Source organism: Gopherus flavomarginatus, chromosome 2 (genome assembly GCF_025201925.1).
Source record: "Gopherus flavomarginatus isolate rGopFla2 chromosome 2, rGopFla2.mat.asm, whole genome shotgun sequence".
Classification (NCBI taxonomy): Eukaryota; Metazoa; Chordata; order Testudines; family Testudinidae; genus Gopherus; species Gopherus flavomarginatus.
The window spans coordinates 251,071,905-251,085,972 of record NC_066618.1 but is presented as its reverse complement, the minus strand read 5'-3'; the positions used below and the strand labels follow the sequence as shown (position 1 = coordinate 251,085,972).

The 14,068-nt window shown below is 39.3% G+C and overlaps 2 protein-coding genes across 7 annotated transcripts in view; one reads left to right on the top strand and one right to left on the bottom strand.

The window, feature by feature from the left end:
* Positions 1 to 14,068, bottom strand: part of RALYL (RALY RNA binding protein like) — a 656,676-nt gene that overhangs the window by 36,956 nt on the left and 605,652 nt on the right. For all 5 annotated transcript variants that reach the window (XM_050941248.1, XM_050941247.1, XM_050941250.1 and 2 more), the window contains 2 exons: positions 13,198 to 13,361; positions 5,771 to 5,884 (listed from right to left, as the gene is read on the bottom strand). In XM_050941248.1, the coding sequence (XP_050797205.1) occupies positions 5,771 to 5,884; positions 13,198 to 13,361 (278 nt within the window). The remainder of the gene's footprint in view (positions 1 to 5,770; positions 5,885 to 13,197; positions 13,362 to 14,068) is intronic.
* Positions 1 to 14,068, top strand: part of RBIS (ribosomal biogenesis factor) — a 366,698-nt gene that overhangs the window by 292,520 nt on the left and 60,110 nt on the right. The gene's annotated exons all lie outside the window — the stretch shown is intronic.

Genomic DNA, 14,068 nt, shown 5'->3' with positions numbered 1-14,068 from the left:
ACCCTTCTCCCTCTCAAATTGTACTTGCTAAAGCTTCAGAAAAAATAAGGCTTTGTTTCCTTAGACCTAGCATCTTTACAGAAAGAATCTTGGACTCAAAGAATTAAGGACAATCATAGGCATCCCGCTTTGAAATCAGTGTGGTTGTAGAGATTGCTACTGCAAAATTCAGTCCATGGAGCCGTATAAAATATTTATCACTATAACAGCTTCATAGTTATAGCCAGTGATGTTAGCATAAGCTATAGTATCAACCCAATTTCTGCTATGGCATTTGATTGAACAGCCTTTTGGTACACACTTGTAGTGCTACCCACAAATGGTAACCACCTAAAACCTTTTTCATTTGCTTTAGCATTGCTTCTGCTCTTCTTCATTTCAAGATCTGTGCTAAGGAGGAGAATGTCTTGAAAGGCTGGAAATTTCAGAAGACAAACCTTTTGCATAAAATATTAAACAGCATGAACAGGCAACACAAGCTCCTGCTCAGAACGAACAACGGGAATCGTAAAGACAAACAGCAGATAAGAAGCAGTGTTAATCTTTTTTATATGCAGCACTGCATTTTGTCTCATTGCCTTTATGAAAGTCATATCAAACTTTTCCCCTGCTTACTTAATTTAGTGTCTTAAAATTATAAACAGCAAATATAAAGTGAGGGAAATATGATAAAAGTATTCTTAAATCTAACAATCTATTGGATATCTATGTAAAAGGACAGGATATTATAAAATAAGGAGTTTAACTATAGTATATATGTAATAAGAGACAGGAAAAAACACGCTTTGGTCAAGACTTTTAAAAATGGGTACTAAAGTTATGTTCCTGATATATCTTGATGAGAGTTGTTGGGGGGGCTTAGCACTTTTGAAAATCAGGCCACTTTTTAAAGTGTCTAACTAAGAACTTAGGAATAGGCTTTTCAAAGATGCCTAAGGATTTAAGTTGCCAACTCCCATTATATTGGATACCCAAAACTTTTAGGATCTTTTGAAAATCCACACCTCAGAACCTAACTTTAGGCACTTGTTGAAAATCTTGGTCTTTGTATATACAGAAAAAAATACTCTACTGCTGCCATCTTACTGAATCAGAGCAGCCAGCCACTGCTCTGTTGTGGCTTCCTGCTCCAAATTTCCACCAACAAATTAGATACACCAAACATCCTAAAAATCATTTTCCTCTCTATAAACTCTAGCTATTGAGCTTGCAGAGTTATTTGCTCTACCAAATAGATCCAAATCTACATATAAAAGCTTCCAAACAAGTATTAGTTATTACGGATACAATTTGCAGCTATCCACAGTATTAAAACACAACATTTATCACATGTAGAGTTTGAGTTTCCAACCTGAGCCCATAACTGAGATTGACAAGTGTGACATCGATTCTTTGTTGAAAGATAATGTAAAAATACCTCCCTTCTCTCTTGCACTATTTGTATTTAAAGTGAATCTAAAGCCCTTAGGCAAAAGTGAACGTAAACTGTGCACTACTGTAATGGATATAAAACCACAAGACAATCTTTTACCCTCAATTTATCTTTTCTGTTTTCATCCTACTAAAAATTTCAGGGTATTGGTAGCACTAAGAAAAGAACACTAGCGAAATTTGCAAGCTGAGTTTATCCCCTGAGCTTTTACTGGTTAGTCAATGAATAAGTTCAGTAAAAACATTGAGTTTAGATTCTAACATGTATCATTCCCCTAAAGGAATAACTCCAAGTCCTTAGAATATCCTTCTGAATGGCAATATAAAGTCATGAAAAAAATTAAAATTAAAAAATTCCAACCAAATGTACATTCTCTCCCTCTCTCCCCTTTCTTTTCTTAATAACAAAGTTATGCCGTAATCCTCATCCAGCATGCAGCCAGGAGACACCATCTTCGTACTGGACAATTCTGCGGGGACAAGCGTTTTTTCAAGTGCTTGGAGGAGAGGAAGGTGATCAGGAACAGTCAACATGGATTCACCAAGGGCAAGTCATGCCTGACCAACCTGACTGCCTTCTATGATGAGATAACTGCCCTGTGGATATGAGGAAAGCAGTGGACATGTCATATCTGGGCATTAGCAAAGCTTTTGATACGGTCTCCCACAACAATCTTGACAGCAAGTTAAAAAAGTATGGAGTGGATGAATTGACTATAAGGTGGATAGAAAGCTGGCTCAACAGTAGTGATCAATGGCACAATGTCTAGTTGGCAGCCGGTATCAAGCAGAGTACCCAGAGGTTGGTCGTGCGACTGGTTTTGTTCAACATCTTTATTAATGATCTGAATGATGGGATGGATTGCACCCTCAGCAAGTTCGTGGATGACACTAAGCTGGGGGAAGAGGCAGATACGGTGGAGGATAGGGATAGGGTTCAGAGTGACCCAGACAAATTGGAGGATTGGGCCAAAAGAAATCTGAGGTTCAACAAGGACAAGTGCAGAGTCGTACATTTAGGACAGAAGAATCCCATGCACTGCTACAGGCTGGGGCCCGACTGGCTATGCAGCAGTTCTGCAGAAAAGGACCTGGGGATTACAGTGGATGAGAAGCTGGATATGAGTTAGCAGTGTGCCCTTGTTGCCAAGAAAGCTAGCGGCATATTGGGGTGCATTAATAGGAATATTGCAAGCAGATTGAGGGAAGTGATTATTTCCCTCTATTTGGCACTGGTGAGACCACACCTGGAGTATTGCATCCAGTTTTGGGCCCCCCACTACAGAAAGGATGTGGACAAAGAGTCCAGCAGAGGGAAACAAAAATGATCAGGGGGTGGGGCACATGTCTTATGAGAAGAGGCTGAGGGAACTGGGCTTCTTTAGTCTGCAGAAGAGAAGAGTGAAGGAGGAATTTGATATTAGCCTTCAACTATCTGAAGGGAGATTCCAAAGAGGATGGAGCTTGGCTGTTCTCAGTGGTGGAAGATGACAGAACAAGGAGCAATGGTCTCAAGTTGCAGTGGAGGAGGTCTACGTTGGATATTAGGAAACACTATTGCACTAGGAGGGTGGTGAAGCACTGGAATGGGTTACCTAGGGATGTGGTGGAATCTCCATCCCTAGAGATTTTAAGGCCTGGCTTGACAAAGCCCTGGCTGGGATGATTTAATTGGTGTTGGTCCTGCTTTGAGTAGGGGGTTGGACTAGATGACCTTCTGAGGTCTCTTCCAATCCTAATCTTCTATGATTCTGTGAAGGGAAGGAATTCTCACATCAGACCATAGAACAGCAATGGAACCATTCTGCAAATCCTTTGTGTCGGCTCCAAGAATCTTTCTCCCCTCCCACCTTTCTGGTAGAAGGAATGGAGAGCAAGGGGACAGGATCTGTATCTCAGTGATTTAAAAATGATTGGGCCAGGCTGTGTATTAGTTATATCTTTGTAAATCCAGAATAATTCCACTGAATTTAATGGAAAATCTGGACCACTGTATCCATTTCCTACCTTCTTATCAAGAGAACTCTGAAGGGTATTCATTGCAGTACTTTGGGAGATATAATAGTATGATTCAATATGAATCAACATTTTCTCTTTGAGCTGATTTATATTCAAATGAGTACATTACAATCCTTTTTAGCAAAAGTGCAAATTGGTTCTCAAAGTCCAATGACATGTGGCTTGTTTTGCATAGTAATGGATTTTATATAAAAGCTCCCTGAAGTGGGGATATGCCATCTCAGCTCATTTCCGTAGACCAGTGATTCATTTGGGTGCTGTACAATTACATATTCTCTGACTATATCATCAATTTTTATCTAATTTCATTAAAATTTTAATGACCCAAGGTGGGTGGATTAATATCTTATATTGGATCAATTTCTGTTGGTGAGAGAGACAAGCTTTTGAGCTTACACAGAGCTCTTTATTGGGTCTGGGAAATGAGCTCAGAATGTCACAGCTAAATACAGGGTGGAATAGATTGTTTAGCACAAGTAGTTAGCACACTTCAAGGGACCATTCAAGGTGAAGTCATATGTTAACACCTACCTATTCACAGAGTGTGGGATGGGGAATGTTCTAGAGAGTTTCATGGATGTGTGCTGGTTGTTGATTCCATGCATGGTATCATCCAACAATTACAATCCATACTAGATGGAGACCACATCCTGAAAGAAATCTTTCCTGAAACCCCTCTTTTGGCATTCAACTAACCCCCCAACCTCTCCAAGCTCATCATCAGAAGCAAGCTCCCCACAAACCAGGACACACCAACTCAAAGCGGCACCAGACACTGCCAGAACAACAGATGAAAGACCTGTAGACATATCTCTATTCACTATGCTCTTGAATGAACTCAAACAGAATAATGATGAAAGACAAAAACCATATCACCTTTGGGTGAACACTTTTGACAAAATGACTCTATGTGTGACCCCTCAATCCTCATTCTCAAAGGAAACCTGTGCAATACCTTCAAAAGATGACCCTGGGAGCATAAATTCATAACTTTGCTAAATACTAAAAATCATGGATTGAACTGGATTTATGGCTTATTACAACAATCTATAACCCACTTAATACCCCCCTCTCCAAATGTCCTCCCCTCCCCTTATTCCTCTATGACTGGAGAGCTGTTAACTGGCCATTTCACCTTTAATGTTTCCTGTAAATATGTGTTATATACTTATGCTAAACAATCTGTTCTTCTTTGTATTTAACACCATGACACTCTCAGTACATTCCTAGACCTGAAGAAGATCTTTGAAAGCTAGTGTCTTTCACCCAAAGAAGTCGGTCCAATAAAAGATATTACCTCACCCACCTTGACTCTCTACTACCCTTGGGACCAACATGGCTACAGCACCACTGCATACTTTAAATTTTAATGTAAAGATAATGAATGCATCTTGTGCACACTTCTCCTAGAAAGATATATCAAGTTCTATATTTACTATCTGTCACAGATTTGAAAAATAACCTTATTTTTATGGGCCAAATTATGTATCTACACTAGCTAAGGAACTAACCCTATATGTAGGGTTGTTTGTGACTGATTATAACTAGCTTCTAAGTAACAAAGCCTGTGATGTACATACAATATACAGGTGGTTGGTGCAATATGTAAGGAATTAGCTAAGAAAGTACCATTGGCATTGATAGGAATTATGTGGCTAATTTTCAATGCAGCATCATGAAAATATGACTAACTTTCTTATGACATTTCATTACGGCACTAACAGGGTAATACATAGATCACTAAACTGCAAGCTTGACCACTGAAATTATATGAATGAGGATTTTGGTTATATTGGTAATAGAACAGAATGAGCTTTTGTAAATCTAAAGGCTTGTCTCAAACTGGGGGTAAGCTGGTTCAGAACTAGAACATTTCCTGCTTTACACTGGTGTAGCAGGTCTATGGTGAGGATTAGCCTGGCCTAACTACCTCAGCGTAGCTACTGTATATTGAGGCAATATTTTCTAACATAGACAATAAGTAAAATACTTTTGCATGTTCAAGAATATATTTCTCTCTAAAAATTATTTTCTATAATGCATCTTTGGTTCCTGAAGAGCTAGTTGGAATTTTTTTTGGCTACTATAGTATAGAACACATTCTTGAAATTATTTTGTTGTAAGGACCGTGAAAGATATTAAAATCTTATTCTATCAGTCCAAATTGTGGTGTCATTTACCTTCATTCTGACCCTACATTATGTAGCAAAATGTCTGTAAAGCTTTTATTTTTCTCTGTTTTGTCAGCTGAAATGATAACTATGCCTTGGTTTGTTTAATCTCTTAATAAGCTGTCTGTGGCTAAAAAAAAAGCACCTACCTGCTTCAGCCTTCTGCTGTTTTTCAATCTTCTCCAGTCTCCCTAGCAAGGAGTCAATTTTTGTTTTGATTTGGGTTAATTCCTTCTTGATTGTTTGCAACTCATCTGATTTCACTGAGGAAGGAGGGAAAAAAGGCAGAAAACATGAAAGAAATGATTTCACCCTAAAGACGCATCTGAATATATTCTGTCCCTTTCCCTGGTAAATATAGCTCAAAGTACACTTCCTAATATCACTACACTATGATTTCTTTCAGTTCTTTTGGTGAATGAGCATTTAAAATCAATTTTGTCAGTTACAAATGTGGAATCCCAGTAGAATGCATGGTATTAAATCTTGAGTGACAGAAGGTCATGTGGGGTTGTAGCTCAGTAATAAATGTTTGCAACAAAACAGTTAAGGCTATATCAGATTCAATCTTGGCAAATGCAAGTAATGTTCAGTGACAATAAACCTATGATGTGACATAGATTCAAATGCAGGGAATGATTCAAACATGACAGGCAATTTACAGCTTAGTAATGGTATTTTGCAGTGCAATTTTCTAATATTATAAAATAATAATTATAAAGAGTCCCTCCACAACAGTAGGTATTTTTCAACAAGACTAAATAGTAACAAATGCTGGAGCAGCCATGAACATAATGTTTTGTCCCAGTGAACAACTTTATCGCAAAAGGTGTTGAGTATTATTGCTTGTTAAAGCTTTCAATTCATAGTAACTTCTTGTACTTTTCCCAGCTGCAGATAAAATACAAAAATACTATTTTTGTGATCCAGTCTATGGACTAGCAAGCCAATTGCAATAAATAATGATCTCAAGTGAGATTCCAAAGTGTTTGCTGTACTTTATTTTTCATTTATGTGAACCCTTGCACTCCCTGCTTCCTGGTGGCCTTGTAAGAAGTACTGATCTAACAGGAATGTAATATACGCAATCATATGCCAGCAATGTCCCTCTGCTATGCACATCCGCCAAACAGGACAGTCCCTACATAAAAGGATAATGGACACAAATCAGATATTAGGAATGGCAATATACAAAAACGTGTAGGAGAACACTTCAATCTCCCTGGACACACAATAGCAGATTTAAAGGTAGCCATCCTGCAGCAAAAAAACTTCAGGACCAGACTTCAAAGAGAAACTGCTGAGCTTCAGTTCATCTGCAAATTTGACACCATCAGCTCAGGATTAAAAAAAGACTGTGAATGGCTAGCCAACTACAAAAGCAGTTTCTCATCCCTTGGTGTTCACACTTCAACTGCTAGAAGAGGGCATTCTGAATTGGTGACCTGGCTGGAAGGCTGAGTTACTGCCTCCCAAGATGCAGGCCATCACAGTGTTGGAGTGGTTGCTGGCAAGAGGCACTGGAGTCAGGGAAAAGTAGAAGCCCAGCGACCTAACCGCTAGATTACACTACAAGTAAGTCCAGCTCCTGAAAGAACCTATATTTTGGTTCCAGTTCTAGTATGAATGAAATCTTGCAGAAACTGCTTTTCCTGTAAAAGTCTACTAGGGCATCTGATTTCATGAGATTTCTAACATTTATGTGATGAACCCTCACAAAAACAGCCAATATGATTTTGACATAATTGATTCTGCACCTTAGCCCTGACTTGACTTTGAATTAAAAAAAAAAATCAAGCAAAAAAAATGTTGCTCACTAGTAGAGAGATTTGCCACTTAAATAATAAAATTTATCATTTCTGCCTGGATATTTTCCTCATAAACACCATACAATAAGCTGATTACTTTCCTGTCCACGTCAACAAAATCATGTTGACACCTTTATGATGTGTTGTTTGGACCTGAAAAAAAGGGAAGTAATTCTAACGAGAAATCAAGCGTGGAAGTCTATATACTGTACGCCTGTCTCCTTTTTAAAAACTTTTAATTTCCCCTGTTTATTTTAATGTGTGCTGCACGCAAAAAGAATATTTTTCTGTAATTTATTCAAGCAAGTGAAAGGGATTTTACAACTTTAACTCATATGCAACCATGAGAGAGTTTGAAAATCTAATGCAGGGGTTGCAAAAATGTGGTCTTAGGACTCTTAATAAGGCAGCCTCAAATTTAAAGCCCAATCCAAAGCTCATTAAAATCATTAGGACCCCTTTCATTGACTTTTGTGGGATTTAGATCATGTCCTAATACACAAGTGTAGGCTTCTGAAGGCCACTTGAATCAAGATGGAGCACTGCATGTTGGGATCTAGAGTCTTTGAGTTGCGCTCCTTATTAAAAATATATGGGTGCTCATAGCAAGTTGCCTATGTGACCTATAATTGGACAAAGTTTAGGTGCCTCGATCTATATTGGGAGCTATTAACATCTTGATTTTTGCCACAATGCACTATTTCCTGGAATGGAATTTCTTGGAATGGGGAATGCGGCAGTGTTGTGGTGTAGAAAAAAACCTCAACTAAAATAATTTATCCTCCTGAGGCAAAGCAAACTCAAGAAGCCAATTTATATTAGACGATCAATGAAGACACGTAAAGAATTGCGTGCTCCTATACTAACTTCTCATAATGTACATTACAGCAATGAAAAATGAGGGCAACAGTAGAGGAGATCTGCTTTATCTGCACTTTGATTCCTTACAGAATATCCTTATAGATTCAAGGGCTGGAAAAGAGACCACAAAACAAACAAAACCCAATCATGCTTAATTCGGAGTTCCCTCCTCTGATAAATCTTAATAAATACATAGATTCTAAACAATGTTAAAGTGAAAAAGAAAATTGTGAGGCATATGCTGTTTTTCAAAAATGATACTAGGAGTCTTGGTACATTATTGAGAGGACTGAGCAAATAAAAATAGAACAGTAAGGGAGCGGGGGAATATTTAAAGGAGGATACACAAGTGAACAAGACGTGCAGTTTTATTTGTGTCCATCTTCAGAGGAACACGAAGACGAAGCGGGACACCTCCAGAGATACACTCAGAAAACACTTCATGACTGTGATAGAATCATAGAATCTATCATGGAAATGTAGGGCTGGAAGGGACCTCAAGAGGTCATCAAGTCCACCCGCTTGTGCAGAGCCAGGACCAAGTACACCTAGACTACCCCCGACATGTGTTTGTCCAAACTGTTTTTAAAAACTTCCAATGATGGCGACTTAATACGTTTCTCCTAATAGCTAACCTAAATCTCCTTGCTGAACCTTAAGCTCATTAATTCTTGTCCTACCTTCTGTGGACCTAGAGAACAATTGATCACCATCTTCTTTATAACAGCCCTTAACATATCAGATCCCCCCTCAGTCTTCTTTTCTCAAGATTAAGCATTCCCAGTTTTTTTTTTTACTTTCCTCACAGATCATGTTTTCTAAACCTTTTTTTATTTTTGTTTCTCTCCTCAGGACTCACTCCAGTTGTCCACATCTTTTTCTCCCGTTTTCACTCAGAACTAAACCCAGTACACTGGCAGAAGCTTCACCAGTGCCGAATAGAATGGGACAATTTCCTCCCATGTCTTACATACAACATTCCTGTTAATATACCCCAGAATATTAGCCTTTTTTGCAGCTGCATCACCTTTGTCTCAAATTCAGTTTGTGATCCATGATAACCTCCAGATCCTTTCTAGCAGTGCTATCACCTAGCCATTTATTCCCTATTTTGTAGTTGTGCATGTGATTTTTTTCTTTCCTAAGTGAAATACTTTGCATTTTTTGTTATTGAATTTCATTTTGTTGAAGTCAGATCAATTCTCCAATTTGTCAAGGTTTTTTGAATTCTTATCCTGTTTTCTAAAGTGCTTGTAACTCCTCCCAGTTTGGTGTCATCTTGATACTTTATAAGCATCCTCTCCACTCCATTATCCAAGTCATTAATGAAAATATTGAATAGTACTACACCCAGAACTCTCCTCTGTGGGACCCCACTAGATGTACTCTCCCAGTTTGACAGTGAACCATTGATAACTACTTTTTCAGTATGGTCTTTCAACCAGCTGAGCACCTACCTTATAGTCATTTCATAACAGACCACATTTCCACAGTTTGCTTATGAGAATGTCATATGGGATTGTGTCAAAAGCCATACTAAAATCAAGATATATCACATCCACTGCTTCCCCCCATCCTCTAGGCCAGTAACCCTGTCAAAGAAGGAAATTAGTTTGGTTTGGCATGATTTGTTCTTCACAAATCCATGTTGACTGTTCCCTATAACCCTATTCTCCTCCAGGTGCTTACAAACTGATTGTTTAACAATTTGTTCCAGTATCTTTCCAGGTATCGAAGTTAGGCTGACTGGTCTATAATTCTCTTTGTCCTCTATGTTCCCCCTTTTAAAATACTGATACTATCTTTGTCCTTCTGCATTCTTCTGGGACCTCACCTGACATTATTAAAGATAATTGTTAATGATTCCAAGATTGCTTCAGCTTTTTCCTTAAGTACCTTAGCATGAATTTCATCAGGCCTTGCCAACTTGAATACATCTAACTTATCTAAATGTTCTTTAACCTGTTCTTTCCCTACTTTGGTTTGCATTCCTTCCCCCTTGTTGTTAATATTAATTAAGTTGAGTATCTGGTCACCATTAAACTTTTATAGACTCATAAACTCATAGACTCTAGGACTGGAAGGGACCTCGAGAGGTCATCGAGTCCAGTCCCCTGCCCTCATGGCAGGACCAAATACTGTCTAGACCATCCCTAGTAGACATTTATCTAACCTTTAAGTGAAGACTGAAATAAAATAGGCATCAAACACCTCAGCTTTCTTGGTGTCATTACTTATTAGTTATCCTTCCTCACTAAGTGGAGGACCAACATGTTCCTTCATCTTTCTCTTGCTTCTGATGTATTTAAAAAAATCTCTCCTTATTGCCTTTTATGTCCCTTGCTAGGTGTATCTCATTTTGTGCCTCAGCCTCTCTGGTTTTGTCTCTACATGAAGCTAGAAGCTATTCTTCTATACTCCTCCTTAGTCATTTCCACTTTTTGTAGGATTCCTTTTTGATTTTCAGGTCATTAAAGAACTCCTGATGGAGCCATATTGGTTCTTCCTATCTTTCCTTCACATCCAGATACTTTGCAGTTGTGCCTTTAATATTGTCCTTAAGAAACTGCTAATGCTCCTGAACTCCTTTTCCTCCTTAGATCTTCTTTTATGGGACCTTACTTATCAGTTCTCTAAATTTGTGAAAGTCTGTTTTTTTGAAGTTTATTGTGATCATTCTGCTCACTCCTTTTCTTTAAAATAATGAAATCTACCATTTCAAGATCACTTTAATCCAATTACCTTCCATCTTCAGATTCACTACCAATTCCTCCCTGTTGGTCAGAATCAAATCTAAAATGGCTGTCTATCTGGTGACTTCTTCAACTTTCTGGAACAAACTGATGTCCCCAATACATTCCAAGAACTTACTGGAAACTTTGTGTTTTCCCATATTACTTTTCTGACAGATGTCTGGGTAGTTAAAGTCCCTCAGTAGAAACATATCTTGTGTTTTGGTTATTTCTTTTATTTGTTCTAGAAATGCCTCATCTACAGCCTCTTCCTGATTTGGTGATTCATAGTAGACCCGTATTATGATATCATGCCTATTTTTTACCCTTTTCACCTTTACCCAGAGACTTTCAACTTGTTTGTCTCCCACTCCCTTCTGGATCTCAGTGGGGGAAAGTGGAAGTCCAGCGACTCAACAACTAGGAGATGCCACTAGTCTGACCCCCCTCACAATGCCGAATACACAAGGTGCTGTTTGTATATAGGAATTGTTCTGGACACTGTAGTGGTAGTGGGGAGTAGAACCCCAGGAAGGAGGGTAGTCTCACAGTGGGTGCCATGGATGGGTCATGGTATTTGAGCAATCAAGGATGAACAGTTTAGAGACAGAAATTGAGAAGTTCTGCTCTTTCTATCCATCACCTCATGCTGTCCTTGCACAATCACTCCAATTACCCTGCACACCCATCTCAGACTGGGACAATGCCTGTGGCTCATTGCTGTACCCCATCATTGCCCAGCACTTCTCTCTAGTTTTATTACAGAAGGCCCAGAATCTGTAGAACATACATTTTCCTGTTAACATGACTGGTTTCTACTATTACCTGTCTCCAGTGGTTCTGTCCTGTACAAGGTACTACACCTATTCTGTCAGAGACAGTGAGTGTACCCTGCCCTGTCCTGTTTATGCTTTTACACACAAGGACACCATGGTGGCAAAACAGGTATTTCTTTGTGAGCCTCTGTGTCTAGCACCCGGGGATGTATTTTGGCAAACTCCATCACCCTGGGATGGGGTTGTTCAAGCAGGGAAAACCCACTATGTTATCTCATTATTATGATGTCATGTTTGTAAGCCTTTTCCTGTTTTAATTTCCTGTCATGTCTACTGTTGCTGAATTCAGGTTTTTTTCCTCTCTAGGGGCACTGTTAAGTGGTGTCCAGATCTGCTAAGAGGATCTTTCCTTAGGGCCCTCCATGCCCCCTAGTGCATGGCTCTCATCCCCCTTTTCCTCTTTTTCCAGTGACGTTCCAGGGGGATTTATCACTCCACAGGAGGGGTAGGGAGAGAGAGATGGGTGCTGAAGAGACATGGGGAGGTAAGTGAATTTCCCAGGGCATGTTTTGGGGGGAGATGATGATGATGAGGGAAGTGGGTCAAGTTTATTTTTCCTAAGTCCCTTATCTGAGTGCAACTAACAGACTACTTTGAATACTCTCTGCATGCGCAGCCCTGCTTTGTGCACCTTCTTGAACACCAACACGACAGTTTTGCCTGCACTGATCCTGCTTCTGCCCTCCCCTGAAGTCAACAGCAAACAAAATCCTAATGATATCAATGAGAACAAGACTGGGCTTGTAATTCCCACTGAAATCCGTGGGAGAAGGATTGGGCCTCAAACTATCTACAACAAAAAACCTGACAATGTTGCTTAATTACAGCCTATTTCCTTCATGTATAGCAGGTGCATGAGCTTCCTGTCAATGGAGGTTTTTAAGAACAGGCTAGACAAACACCTGTCAGGGATGGTCAGGTCATACTTAATCCTGCCTCAGTGTGGGGTGACCTCTTGAGGTCCTTTCCAGTCCCTATATTTCTATGATTCTATGAGATGCCAAGGAGATCTCATGGCATTTAAAGTTTGAACAAGCCACTTTTGAGGTAGACGAAGATGAACATTAGACAAGTGTCAACATTAATTTTTAAATTATCTGTGACTGAAATACCATTGAAAAGATTTCCTCCAAACTTTGCAGAAATGTTTTCCTTGGCTTTCAGAGTAAGTCTGGCAATTTTCAACGCCAAACTAATTTTTCAAGCCAAACTAAAACAAGGGGCTGCAATGGAAGATGGTAACAACCTTAACCAGAGAAATCATCATGATAACAGTTACGAAGTGTTTCCCCTTATTAAAGCCAGTTCCAAGATAAGCTAACTGATATAAGCAACTTACATTTGGATCCTGAAGAAGACGCCCCACTAGACGTTGATCGCGATCCCCCTTTCATGGAAAAAACCCCTTTCCCTCTACGAGTGGCTGTCATGGCCACACGAGGGCGCTTCAATGGTATCACTGCACGAGGTGGTGGTGGGACACGACCATGGTAATCAAACAATCTGAGAAAAAATGAGAACAGTTTTACAAATGCTGAGATGTGATTTCATATCCTGGTGACCCTGTCAACTAAATTTTCATGTTATTTTAGAGGAAATTTCTCTTTGAAATCAATCACTTCTTATCACAGTCAAATTAGATTTCAAGGACCTCTGCACATTAAGTGCCATATTTGGATTTCAGTCACAGCCCAGTGTGTATAGCTCTCAGATTTTGTATAATTTAAATGAGGGATGCTTTATGGAGCTCTGTTATTTACATCATGGAAAATCCATCTCCTGCTCTCTGCACATCCCCTGCATTTCACTGCGCACAAATAACTGCTGCACGTTTTGTCGTGATGACATTTTCACTCCTTTATTACATGCATGGGTCTAGATTTTAGTTTTCCAACTCCAGACTGCACATGCATTAAAGAAGATGAACAGTCCTGAGACCAAACATTGCCTTAAAGAAATATAGTGCAACAGTGTCATGATGCCAAATGATGGATTTCACCACCCATGCAACTGCGTAAGGGACATTTCACTGAGAGAGGTGTGCATCCCTCAGAGGAAGGCATTAAAAGAGTGGAACCTGTCCGAGACAGAGTGACATGTATTTGTATTCTTTTTAATAAAAAATGGAATACTTTGAAACCACCAAAACTCCTAGGACTACTTTAATGGATACCCCTGGTGTGGGCCTTCTGCATTATGGCAACTATGAA